We start from the raw sequence: 12,665 nt of genomic DNA on the forward strand, positions 1-12,665 counted from the left end.
ATGAAAAATGGCAAGTGGTTTATAGACACAGACAAAACATCAATTGAGTGAATAGAGGGTGAATACAAGGGGAGATGGAACCATTAAAAAACTAAACCTAATTTACTATAAAGTTTTGTTATTTATTGTTGTAACAGGCTACAGGCATTGGTACCCAACTTATAGTGAAATGGATTGACTTAAGGTACATGACATTTGATTCACTTATGTCTCCATTTTATGTAGCCTACATGATCATCTGAGAGTCACCTCTTAGTAAATATAATTGACTTTGTGAACAATGTGTCTGTTCTTGATCTGTTGCAGATAATGCTAGCCTGCCACAGAGTTGTGAAGATGTGAGTTTCTGTTCTGCTGTAATGGTGCCTTGAATAAGACATGAGAGTGGGTCACTGATGTTGTGTGCTCCAGCCCTTGGGAGCAGTGTGAGAGACAAGGTGTCAGAAATGGGGCTGCGTACACCTCATACACTCATACTGATGGTTAAATGTAGCCTAGTACTTCGTTGTAAAGCACTCTCACTGTAATATTATCATTGGAAATCATTATATTAGCACTTCAAACCTTTTTTTAATCTGATATTAAGCAGTCATTCTACATATGTACACAATGAAATGACTGCATGAGGTTAAATGCCTCTTATCATTTGTTGGAGTTTGTTTGGTATTAGTGCGTTCATGTCGTTTTTGAGCACGCCATCTGTTTGATGGCACTGTCACTGACCTCGGAGAGGGATGGTGTAGGGTCACTTCTGACATGTTTATGCACCTGAGCCTCAGCCAAGTGTGCAGATTGACATTTTCATTCTGCTGTCTCCTGGTCTAGGCCCTGTGGAAACAGCGCTGCTCTTGTCAGATAATGCCTATGAATTAGGCATGAAGGCTGTGTGCTCATCCCATCACCACCACCCCCACAAACTCCCATTCCTTGTCCTAACATCTTAAAACACAAGTGCACACTTGCAGTGGCTAATTAATTTCATTTGGCAACATTGGATGCTGTCCATTTATTCAAATCAAATGTGAGGTGTTATGGGTATACTGGGGATAAAATGGATGGATGGATAGTTAACTGTATATAGGATAGACACTGGTGATACAAGTGATACTATCTATATTAGATAGATGGATACGACAGATAAGATACACTATATATATATATATATATATATATATATATATATATATATATAATTATTATTATTATTTTATTTTTTTTATTCAGTTTACATTAATATTCATCTTCCTGTGGCCAAATTCAACTTAAATTCCATATAACAAATTAAAAAGGAGCTAATTATTCTTGAAAAATATGAAGTCTGTAATGAGTCTAGAATTCAACAGCTGGCGATAATCTTGAGTTTCTAGCTCACTGCTGACTGGGTTGCCTTTTGGTTTTCAAACTATGGCTCTAGTCTGTCAAGATGAGGGATGTGGAAAATGTGCCTGTAATAAAATGACTGCATAGAAGCAGACATAGAGTGATGTTTACTCACAGTGTCTGTGAGATAAAAGCATTAGGACCATTACCCTTTGAGCCAAGGGACTCCTGGAGTGGCACTGTATTGTATTTCGCCCGCTTTTATAAGGCCTTACAAATTACAGCTCTGGGAATATAAACAACAAGATTATACAAGGAGTCTCTGTGCTTGCATGTGTCCCTGTCTTTTAAGGACCAGCATTTTATAATCAGGTTATGCTCAGGTCATCATCAGGTTACACTTCAGATCAAGCACAAATTAATAATGTTGACCCTTAAGGTAAATTCAGGATGCCGAATACATCTTCCAAACCCATCAGTTGTATCCATCGAAATGACCATCCATGTATCCATTTTTTGTCCTCCTCCTGTTATGAACTCTTCCTCAGAAATCTGAATTTCCGCCAAGTACAGGGTGTATAATGTGCTGTTTTATTCTTTGGGCATTCTACTGAGAGAGAGCATTAATAATTCACCTTTTATTCTTATTGGATTTGAAGCAAATGTGGGACAATTGGTTTACTGTTAGTGTTTGAAACAGTACGGTTAATGGGCTGTTGCATCTTCAGCACAAATGTCATGTTTTATTGAAGACAAGTGGCTGGTTTGTTCTTATAAGCACAGACCTGATGAAATTGGTGCTTGCTTCACTTCACAGCAACATCATTGCGTAAAGTTGTTTTCATAGTGCAGAAGTCTCAGCCACTTTAGGTGAGATGCTAGGTGATGTTATTTAAAGGTAGACCGATTTATCGGTTTTGCTGATTAATCGGCACTGATAGTTGATTGCTTGAACAATCGGTTATCTGCAAAAATCCATGCCGATAGTTTTCCGCGTTTCGTCCGTTGCTGGAGTGGCTGATAAGGCTCTGTTTTCAATATACAGTGCGAGAGTGGCCTGTAGTGGCAGAAATCACTGACAGCACGTGCTGTCTGTTTAGAAACATGACGCTGCACACTGAACAGAGCGATCATCAGACAGAAAATACTGCCACGCTTCAGACCGCCATTCACATAGTTTTCCTTTAAATTACATTATATTCGCCACGAATTGTTGTTAATGTACATAATGAATTATATATCGAGCATTTCCATCTAAACGTTCGTCTTTATTTGGCTCTAATATAGTCTGGATGTTTCATTTATAGAGCTATAATATAGATAGCTCTTTCTGTTTGCTCCGTTTTTTTAAACACTGAACTTCAAACTTATCTATGCCTCATTGTTCATTCTTGAAGTAAACTTGTGTCCGTTTGGTGAATAAATAAACAGTTTTAGAGCACTACTCGTGTTGAACTCGAGCGTCCGGAGTAGGGCTTTCACTTTTAGTTCGAAAATCGATTGCACAATCGATCGGACCAACCAAAAAAAAAGTTTCAAAAATGAAAATAGGGAATCGATTTTAACCAAATATGTACAGTATTAATTTTAAAAGAATTAAACAAAAAAAAAATAGATGTAAAAAACTCACAATCAGAAAAAGAAAATAAAAATTCCCGAAAGTGCTGTATGGATTGCGAATGCTAGACAGAAAATACCAGCAATTTTACATGCCTATAAGACCCAGTGACGTCGAAAGCTACCTCTTATGCTGCGTTCACACCAAACGTGAATAAAGTGTTTGGTGCGAATGATTTCAATGTTAAGTCAATGTAAAGACACGTTTACTCGCGTCTGGAGGTCTCGCGGTGCAGTAGACGCAAATTCGCCTCATTCGCGCATCTAGTTACAGGAGATTCTGAGTTATGAAAAGGACCATTGCAAGCTGACAGTGACCGGCTTTTGTGGTGGAAAATTGCCAGTAATATCCCCACCTTCAGCAGCTGTACCTGAGTGTCCCTGGGACATCAGTGCTGTCGGAGCGCGTCTTCTCAACAGCTGGACATATAGTGAATAAAAAACGCTCTGCTCTGGACCCCGAAACGTTGATCGACTTGTTTTCCTGTCCAATAAATTTGTAATGTCCCTAGCCTTTTTGAGCATTTCATTATGCCTGCATAGTGCCTCCTAGCCTAAGTGTCGGTTACATTCAATAAAAAACACACATGGCCTGTTCTCAAGTCCATTTAAAGTTTCATTTTTTGAGAAGTTGTTTAAAATGGATTGATCATTATTTCAAATAATCTGGGAGATTTCTGAATTGCCTAAATCATAAATTCAGCCGTGTTGAAGCCTGCAGTGATGTTTTAATTTTGTTATGGCAGCCGTCCCCCTGCACATATATTTTTTTGAGAATTTGCACTCCTGTTGCTGTTTGTTATTCTGCACGAAACTTCATGGCAATAAATAAGAAATATTGCTGACTTGTGCGTTTCCAGCGCTCTCTTTACGTTCATCCGTTATTTGACGTTGAAAAAGGAAACGTCTTTTTTTTAGACATGGAAAATCAATTTTACAGTTGATTCAATGAACATTTGTGTCTTAAAAATCAAAAATGTTTTTTTCACAAAAGTGACAGCCCTAGTCCGGAGTGTGTGTGATACAGGTGAGACTCAGCGCTGCTCTTTTATTTTGATTAGATGATCATTAATTGGTAAATAATAGATGCAGTTATAGTGCAAGAGTAAACATTGTGCTGGTATAATTGTAAGGCTCTATATTTTCCGTGATGCAGAAAACGTGGATGGAATCGTGAAATCCATTCATAAAAACGGAATTCACAGTTTAGCGTGTGACACTCGCGGTGATTTCAGCGTCACTAAATGAGGACTAAAAAACACGAAGAACTTCTCCAGAACTGCTCTGAGAGTCACTTCATGAGCATTTGACCATTTGATTTGAGCAAAAGCATCATATCACATGAACAAAGAAAGAATTGTATTCATTTAGTTTGCAACCTGTCAAAACAAAAGTCTGGTTTATGAAGTCTATTTTTCAGTAGAATGTACATAGCCTATTACTACTACTAAAATAAAACAAACATTATTTTTAAAAGAATAATCGCACAACATTTCTTCCATGTTTTATATTGAATAGTAAATCCCCTTTGTTTGCTAAAAAAAAAAGTTTGCTGAATTTTAAGTAAGTATTTAAATAAAATTAATGTTTCATGCCTTGATTTGAAAACAATACAAATTTAAATACACACAGAATTTTTGAGGGAAAAAAATTATTAGGCTTCTTTGAGAAAAAATAAAGTTGTTTCATGCTTTCAAATAATTAGACATGCTAAAACAATTTGGTAACAATAAAAAATGTGGTGAAAAAAAAAAAATTTCATAGGGCCCTAATCATGTAATTTTTATTAAACTTTTATTAAATTGATTTGAAAATGTATATATAAGTTTAATGATTTTATTTAATTAGACTTACTTTATGATTAATAAACTTTAATTTAACAATTAAAAAGGAGTGGAGTACAATTAAAATGGAAAAAAACAGAATCCAGAAAAATTAAATAACAGAATATGGAAATAAATGAAATAAAATTTAGGAAAAAATTTACTGTTTTCATAGGGCCCTATTAGAGTGTGGTAATTTCAACATTTACTATTACTGTTATTATTATTATTACTATTAGTATGGTTCAGTACCGTTTTTTATTTATTTATTCATTTTTTTGTTTCGTTTTTTTTTTTTTTTTTTTTTATGCATTTTAAAAACTTATCGGTTAATTAGTCGGTATTGGACAGTGTGGTCCAACCTTGCTATCGGTATCGGCCAAAAAATCGACCTCTAATGTTATTAATTGAGATTAATTTATTGTCTTCATTGAAGTCTGGTCATGCTTAGGTTTTGTGTCTTCTAAACTATAAAAAAGTGCATTGATCCTAATACTTAGCCTTAAGGCACTTCTCTAGTGCTTATGTAATTGTTTATCTGAATGAAGCCACAAATTCCTGTAGTCATGTGAAGTTATTTGCTGATTACAATCAGAACTTTTGTTTGACCCTTCTAACACATTTCCAAGCCAGTGAAGATTTGCCTGGATTGTAAAGGCATGCCTATTCAAGAGGAAAATGTGTACAGCAGAGACAAGAGTTGCTCTCTGTGTGGAAGAGCTTTTAGATCAGTGTTCCCCCTTTGGGAGTTACTGACTTTTTTGCACTAACAATAGCAATGTAACAGTGATTTTAATTATGAACTAAGTTTAAACTTGCAGTTTATCTGCTCTGAGTAATGAGAACTAGAGAAAACATCCTGTGTCTTGCTGTGATGCTTTGTTCTCAGGCTTTTAGAGTGCAGTGTAATCTGCCTGAGCAGCGTATTCCATTATTCATTAAAATACGAAAAAGAAAAAAGTTCCAAACCAGCAAATTGTTTACAGTGCAAACAGGAGGTCTGTATTTATTAAACTATGAATTACTGGGCAACCCAGGGTTCAGACATTCCTCTTTCAACTGGGTCTTGTTTTTTTATTTTAATGGGTGCCACATGAATGCTGCAGTTTTGAATCAGACATTTGCGTTCCAGAATTTGGTTTTCATTATGTTTGTTATTAAAAGAATCCCTGTTTACCCTTCTAGCTCACTGCTATTATTACTCTACACTAATTACTAATGTGTTGTGTCAGAACAGGAATAAAAATGATGGTGACCCATTGAACTTGCATATTATTATAGACTGAATATTACAGTATGTACCAATAATGACTACTAAATGCATATTGCATTGTAAAACATATCACATTGTCTTGATTGTCTTGGGGGTCCGTTACAAATAATAAATTGTTAATATGTTATGTTATGTTTTTTGTGTTTTTATAAGATGTTAGATAAACTGAGGGACCGCTGGATGAACACAGGTCTGTGGGACAAGCTTGAGGAGCGGAAGACTGTAATTACAGAGCCACGTGGTGGTGGCAAGGGTGATTTTGATGAGTTGCTGCTGACATACTACAAGGCCATCAGAGGAACAGCAGCCAACAGTGAAAACAGAGGTTAGTGTTGATTCATTCCAAATGCCTTGTTTAAATGTGTTGGCTGTGTGTTGATTATGATTTATTTTACCAGACGGAGCACTGCTGGTTGCGGTTTGCAGAGGGAAGGTTAGCGAGGGGTTAGACTTCACTGATGATAATGCCAGAGCAGTGGTCACCATTGGTATCCCGTTCCCCAATATCAAAGACCTGCAGGTGATGGTCTGCAAATATCCTATGACAATTATAATTGCATATACTGTATTTGGCATGTCTATGAAGTTTCTCAATTTTAATCGATCTAATGAGCCATGTTCAAATCTATCAAAAATAGTAATTTAATTAATGGAATTCTTTAATAAAGCATGCCATCATATTTGCATTATTCCTGAAGTCACTACAATTCTTGACCTTGAAAAGTTTTTTGCTTTATTAAATATTCTAGTCAACTGGATGTGAGGTTTTTTTTGGTGGGGGGCATCGTTCAAGATAATTCAAAACCATCTAAGTGGCTTCAGTGAGCTGTGAACTGATGGTAGAGGTTCCTATTAGGAGAGGAATTTTGCTTGGCTCACCTAATCTTTTTATAAACCGATTGAATTTTCTTTTTCATTTACATCCTCATTTGAACCCTCATATGTGTTCATGTTTTTAAAAAGTTACTTTGTGTGATCGGTAAATGAATTCAATAGTAATTGTGCTGTGTTCTGCCTGTCCGTGGCAGATAGACCTGACCTTTAAGCTTCCCCCTCTGTCTACCTTGCTGTCAGAGTATGTTGAAGCTCTGCTAACTGGGTCTGTCACCATGGGGATATGTACAGATGATTGACACTTCCAAGCCCTTCACCTTAGCAGAAGCTGTTGGCGTGGTTGTACCCTTACCTCTGGGGAAGGCCTTTGATTTTTTTTTCACTTCTGCTCCAGTGGAGTCCGATTGAGTTTGCCATTTTGGATGAGTTTTGGAGGGTTCTGAGGTAGATTTTAATCATGTGGCTTGTTGCGTACAAGTGATGAGTTGATGTGCCAGAGGGGGTGAGGAGCAAGGAGGCAGGGGTTTCTAGTGCACCTGGCCAACCGTAATGCTTCTCCTTGTCTCAAATGCCACATGAAGTGGTTGACCGCACTCAAATGTGTTTGTTTGCTGCCATTGATTTCCCCTCAATACATCCCCCATCGACACAGGTGATGCTTTGCCTCGTTTGCCTAGTGCAGGTTAAAAGATGAAGGATGGTGAAGGACTTTTGGCTCTTTCTTATCCTAAACAGAGAAGAGAGTTTGCTGAAACCTTTGCTACTTGTGAAATTAGAATTATTTTTGCAGTGGGGGAATAAGTCTTTCTCCACGTTATCTTCAACACATCTTTTTAAATTTCAACATTTTTTTCAGGTTTCAGTGGACTTTGAACGACTATTTGCAGCTTTGAACGATTACGTAATTGTGGAATCCATAATTGTAATTGCAATTAGAAATTTGATTAATTGTACACACTCAGTATTTAACCCTAAACAGAATTTGGGTTGAACTGTTCTGGAACACAATTTAACGTTTAATTTTCTAGTTGTGTCCTCTTTTGAAAGACCAAACAGAGTAGTTTCACTTTCACAATGAAACACACAGCGTCTCCACAACATTGCAGCACTGGCAACAACAAGAATAAAAGTTACACCTTCTTTCGTTGTGTGAACATTTAGGTGGTGTTATGCAAATATTCCCACATCGTGACACAAACATGTGGGGATGTGTTAAAACGAGCCGTTTTAGGAGGGCGTGGCTGACTTAAATTTTATAAAAAATAACTCCTTGGATTCGAGACTTTAGTCTTTGCAACTTTACAGATCTTCTTTCTGCACCAAGAGCGTGAAACACTCCAAAGAGAAAGGAAAAAATTAAATCGCATCATCGACCTCTTTAATTTAATTTGCAAGCCTTAATGATTTTCCAATTGTCATTGAATTGTTCTTTTGAGCAGACTGGAATTGGTCAAATCAGTTTCCAGAATGATAAATGATTCAGTTTCCAGAATGATAAATGATTCAGTTTCCAGAATGTGTCTGAATCTAAATTATTAAAACGAGTCTTTATTCTGTAATCACAAATGACTGGCAAGGTCATGGAAATCCATTTTATGCAAGCGTTTTATGGATACTAGGAAACAACAGTTTACTCAACAATAACAACACAACAATGTTTATATATACTGACAGCCTGCATGTAAGCTTTTGGGTGCATGGGAGGTGGAGATGACCCCTGGGGATATCTAGAATATGACCCTATTAATGCAAAGGAATGAGAGGACACTGACACTAAAGTATTGACACTAAAGTATTGAACTTATTGTTCATTTCAAGCTTTCAGAAAGGTACGCACATGCTTGAATTCATTGCGACTTGTAGCTTAACTTTCTACTCTCCAGTCAGAGTAGAGTTCCTGTTGTGTCGATGCCTGCACAGTCTTCCCAGATAGACAGAAAAGCTATTAAAGTGCCTCTGAAACGAGACTATCGCTTTTATTAGTCCGTTATTGGGAACCAGATCAAAGGTGAACTTTAAACAGTCTAAAGCATTGAAAGCCAATGGTGCACACATAAAAATAGCCTCTGGTGAACATAAAAACTGGAGGGAACATGTTTTGTTTCGCTAAGAAAAATAATCTCCGATTTAAAAGGCAGTAAAAGGACTATTCCAGCTGATGCCGTGTCTCAATGCCTAATGAACAGCTTTTGCAAGACCATGGAAAGTGTGTTAAATTGTAAAGGTTTGCGTGGAATGTTGTATGTCGCTTCTCTTTGATTTTCCTTTTTATTACGGAGCCGAGGACTCTTAGTGTGACGCGCTCTGCTGTTTCCTAACACGGACAGACAGCAGGCTACGAGATCTCGGTGACCGGCACGGCGGCGACAGTGTTCCGCTCCGCTGTAATGCATGCCTCTTGGTCAAATGTCTGTTTTTAAGGATGAACAGGTACGGAGGTTGAAGCTGATGTGAGAGTGGGCTATCTCCTGACATTTTACGTAATCCCTTCCAGCTTGCGGTTTCTTGCACATTGAGGAGATTTGGCTAGCAGCGAGAATTGGCTTTTTCACATATGCAAGCTGTCATGTCGGATTGAGTGTTGACATGATACCGGGAGGTGAAGGGCCTTGATAGTGAAATAGACTCTGATTGGATTTATATGACAGTTCGCCTCGGGGTAGCGGCCTTTAGTTGACAACAGGATCTCTATCCAGATGCTTTTAACCCTTCCACTGGGTTAGAGATTGAGATCGTGCATCAGATTGTGGATTCGGTCATGCTGAAGTGTTTGCTCTTCAGTTCAGCCCCATGTGTATGTCAACGTGTCCATGTGTTTCTAAATATTCCTGATTAAGGTGTGTGACAACATCGGGGATGACGCAGAGTTGATGTGTACAAGAGACAAGCCTTACCTGCGACGGTCATGCCCTCGTGCAGGTTGTGGCATCTGAAAACACAGTACCTGTCACAAATAGTTTAGGCTTTGGCCATCCTGTCCCATCTGAAGGTATTTGAACTTTTCACTTGTCAATTCAAAAAGGTTAGCGTTAAAACCGTGAGGACAGTGGGTGAAAATTGATGGATGCCTCCTTGGCATTTTTATGGCAAGGCAGATGCCTATTGTCTGGTGGCCTCTTTCTTCCGCCTCTTTGCAATGGATCAGCGGGTGTGGGCAGGCGAGTATGAAAGCACTTCAGGCCCAGGGTGTCATCTTCAGGGGAGTTTTGCTCTCTGCAGATCACTGCTCGCCAGCCCTACCTCCTGCCAGTGTTAATCTAATTAGTTCTATATGAGCGGCACGGTGGTGGTGCAGCTGCCCGATTCCCAGCTGTGGGCTTTTGGGTCTACTGAAGAATTAAGAATGAGTTGGTGAAGATGAATACTGTCTTCTTTGATAGTTTAAAATAGAATCTTTATTTGAACAAGAGCAAAATTCTGTCAGTGTACTGTCATTTTCAACTTGTAAGTCTTTTGGGTTTCACGGAAGAAAGTAGGTCTAGGTTAATCACAATGCCTCAGGATTGCCTCATGAATTGCCAAAATTACCGACCTTCCATTTAGAAGACATGTAAATTTACCACTATACAGTGCTTATCCAATACTGTTTGTTTATTTTGCTCAGGCTGTTCATCAGAAGTTTAAAATAGTGTTTTCCAGGCTTATAAAATAGACAGAATAGAGAAAAGTCAGTAAAATGTATGTGCATAGACTACCATTAAAAGATTTGAGTCTGTAAGATTTTGTTTTTAAAAGGAATCTCTCCAAGACTGCATTTATTTGATCAAAAATGTAGTAAAATCAATATTGTGAAATTGTATAATTTTTAAAATTAGTTTTTTATTTAAATATATTATAATATTTCATTTATTCTAGTTGTGGCAAATCTGAGTTTCATCAGACATTACTCCAGTCTCCTCGGTGTCGCATAATCCTTGAGAAATATTTCAGTTGTTGATTTTTTTTTTATTCATGTTGAAAATAACTGTGCTGTTTGATATTTTTGTGGAAGCAGTGATACTTTTTTCAGGATTCCTTAATAAATAGAAAGTTTAAAGAGACATTTAAAAAGAAGAAATCTTTTGTAACATTATAAATGTATTTACTGTCAGTTTTATTTTATCAATTTAATGAACCCTTGTTGAATAAAAACAGAAATTCCAGTAACTCTTCTGACCCTACAGTTGTCTTAATATTTTATGCAGCTTATGCTCATCCAGTGATCATTTTTATTTTACCCTTACCATCTCCTGAAATTCTATGTTTAAAGTTTTTATAGGAGTTATTTTGGTCCAATTTTTTTTTTTTTTCATTGCAGGTTGAACTAAAGATGAAATACAATGACAAGCATGCCAAGTCACGAGGGCTTCTGCCTGGTGGGCGCTGGTACGAGATTCAGGCATATCGGGCACTAAACCAGGCACTCGGAAGGTCAGAGCCACATGAATTTTACAGTTGGTATTTACACATATGTATTTCTCTGACAAGGTACAAATCTTTATAGACCAATTTGGTGTTTGCTGCCCTCATAGGTGTATACGACATCGGAATGACTGGGGGGCACTTATACTGGTTGATGACCGGTTTAGGACCAACCCGAACAAATACATCACAGGTAAATTAATAATGGTCTAAAAGTGCTAAAAATGATTGCCCCTTTGTGACACCCAGCCGTAGTTCCTTTCTGCATCACTAGATGGAGGTAATGACCTACCGCAGGGGTTTTGACTGTGGGCTGCGGCCACATAATGTGTACACAAGGTCTTGCTCTTTTACATGTAACAGTGAGGGGTTGAAAACATTCATTACTTGAAAATCTACACGTATTGACAGTACTGTGGTAGAGTGTTATGAAAATAGTGGTCAAGTAAAGTGGTTAAATGTTTGTCAAACACGGCTGTCCTCTTCTCTCAGGCCTGTCAAAGTGGGTGCGTCAGCTAGTGAGGCACCATGACACCTTCACTGGCGCCATGCAGTCCCTGGAGTCCTTTTCTCAAGGCCAGCAGGGGGCAGTAGAGACCTTCGAAGAGACACAGTCTCAGGCTGCCCCTCAACACCCCAGCCCTTCCACTGTTACCTCACCCCCTCCTGAGATAATCACCCCCCTCAAGCCATTTGACAACACGCTTGCAACGCCGAACCTACACACCGAGGTGCAGGTGGCCAACTCTGAGGCCAGGTCTTCTGAATCAGGTATATGACTTGGGTGGGGGAAAAAAATTAATTATATTTGTTCAACATTCTCATTTGCAACCTGAAGAAAGTCACAGTATTTGGTGATGATGGATAACTGTTGGGCCAACGGTTTCCTGCTTCACTTCAGTAAAGCCCTGTAACTCCCATGCAGTACTTTTATTTCTGTCTTTTAAAATGAGACCTTTATAGATTATTTACATCTCGTACTCTTGATGTCATTTAAAGGAAAAGTTCACTGAAAAATTATTTTATTGTAAATTAACATGTTTTTTGTTGTTGTTGTTTTTGCTGTTGAACAAAATAGAAGAATGACTGATTATAACTGCAGTCATTTTTTTATTATTATTATTTCATTATTATTTATTCTTTATTTTTATATTTATTTCTTTTGAAACTTAGAACTTTTACTTTAGTTCATGTAAACAAGTGACATTCTTCAAGATTTCTCCTTTAGTTTACCAAAGAAAACTAAGGAACTTGAATAGATTTAAACTAATGTGAGGGTGAGTAAACAATGACAATATGTATTTTTGGGTCAGCTGTTTCTTTAACATTGTGGGAACCTTTATGTAAAACCATGTGGTAAGTGAGCGTGCATTTATGTGGCATGTACATGTTTGCGT

At 37.7% G+C, this 12,665-nt stretch overlaps 1 protein-coding gene across 11 annotated transcripts in view; it reads left to right on the forward strand.

Moving 5' to 3' along the window:
- Nucleotides 1-12,665, forward strand: part of brip1 (BRCA1 interacting helicase 1) — a 53,789-nt gene that overhangs the window by 17,787 nt on the left and 23,337 nt on the right. For all 11 annotated transcript variants that reach the window (XM_052576930.1, XM_052576928.1, XM_052576920.1 and 8 more), the window contains exons 15-19: nucleotides 6,187-6,358; nucleotides 6,432-6,553; nucleotides 11,165-11,277; nucleotides 11,379-11,461; nucleotides 11,761-12,039. In XM_052576930.1, the coding sequence (XP_052432890.1) occupies nucleotides 6,187-6,358; nucleotides 6,432-6,553; nucleotides 11,165-11,277; nucleotides 11,379-11,461; nucleotides 11,761-12,039 (769 nt within the window). The remainder of the gene's footprint in view (nucleotides 1-6,186; nucleotides 6,359-6,431; nucleotides 6,554-11,164; nucleotides 11,278-11,378; nucleotides 11,462-11,760; nucleotides 12,040-12,665) is intronic.

Source organism: Carassius gibelio, chromosome B15 (genome assembly GCF_023724105.1).
Source record: "Carassius gibelio isolate Cgi1373 ecotype wild population from Czech Republic chromosome B15, carGib1.2-hapl.c, whole genome shotgun sequence".
NCBI classification, from domain to species: Eukaryota; Metazoa; Chordata; class Actinopteri; order Cypriniformes; family Cyprinidae; genus Carassius; species Carassius gibelio.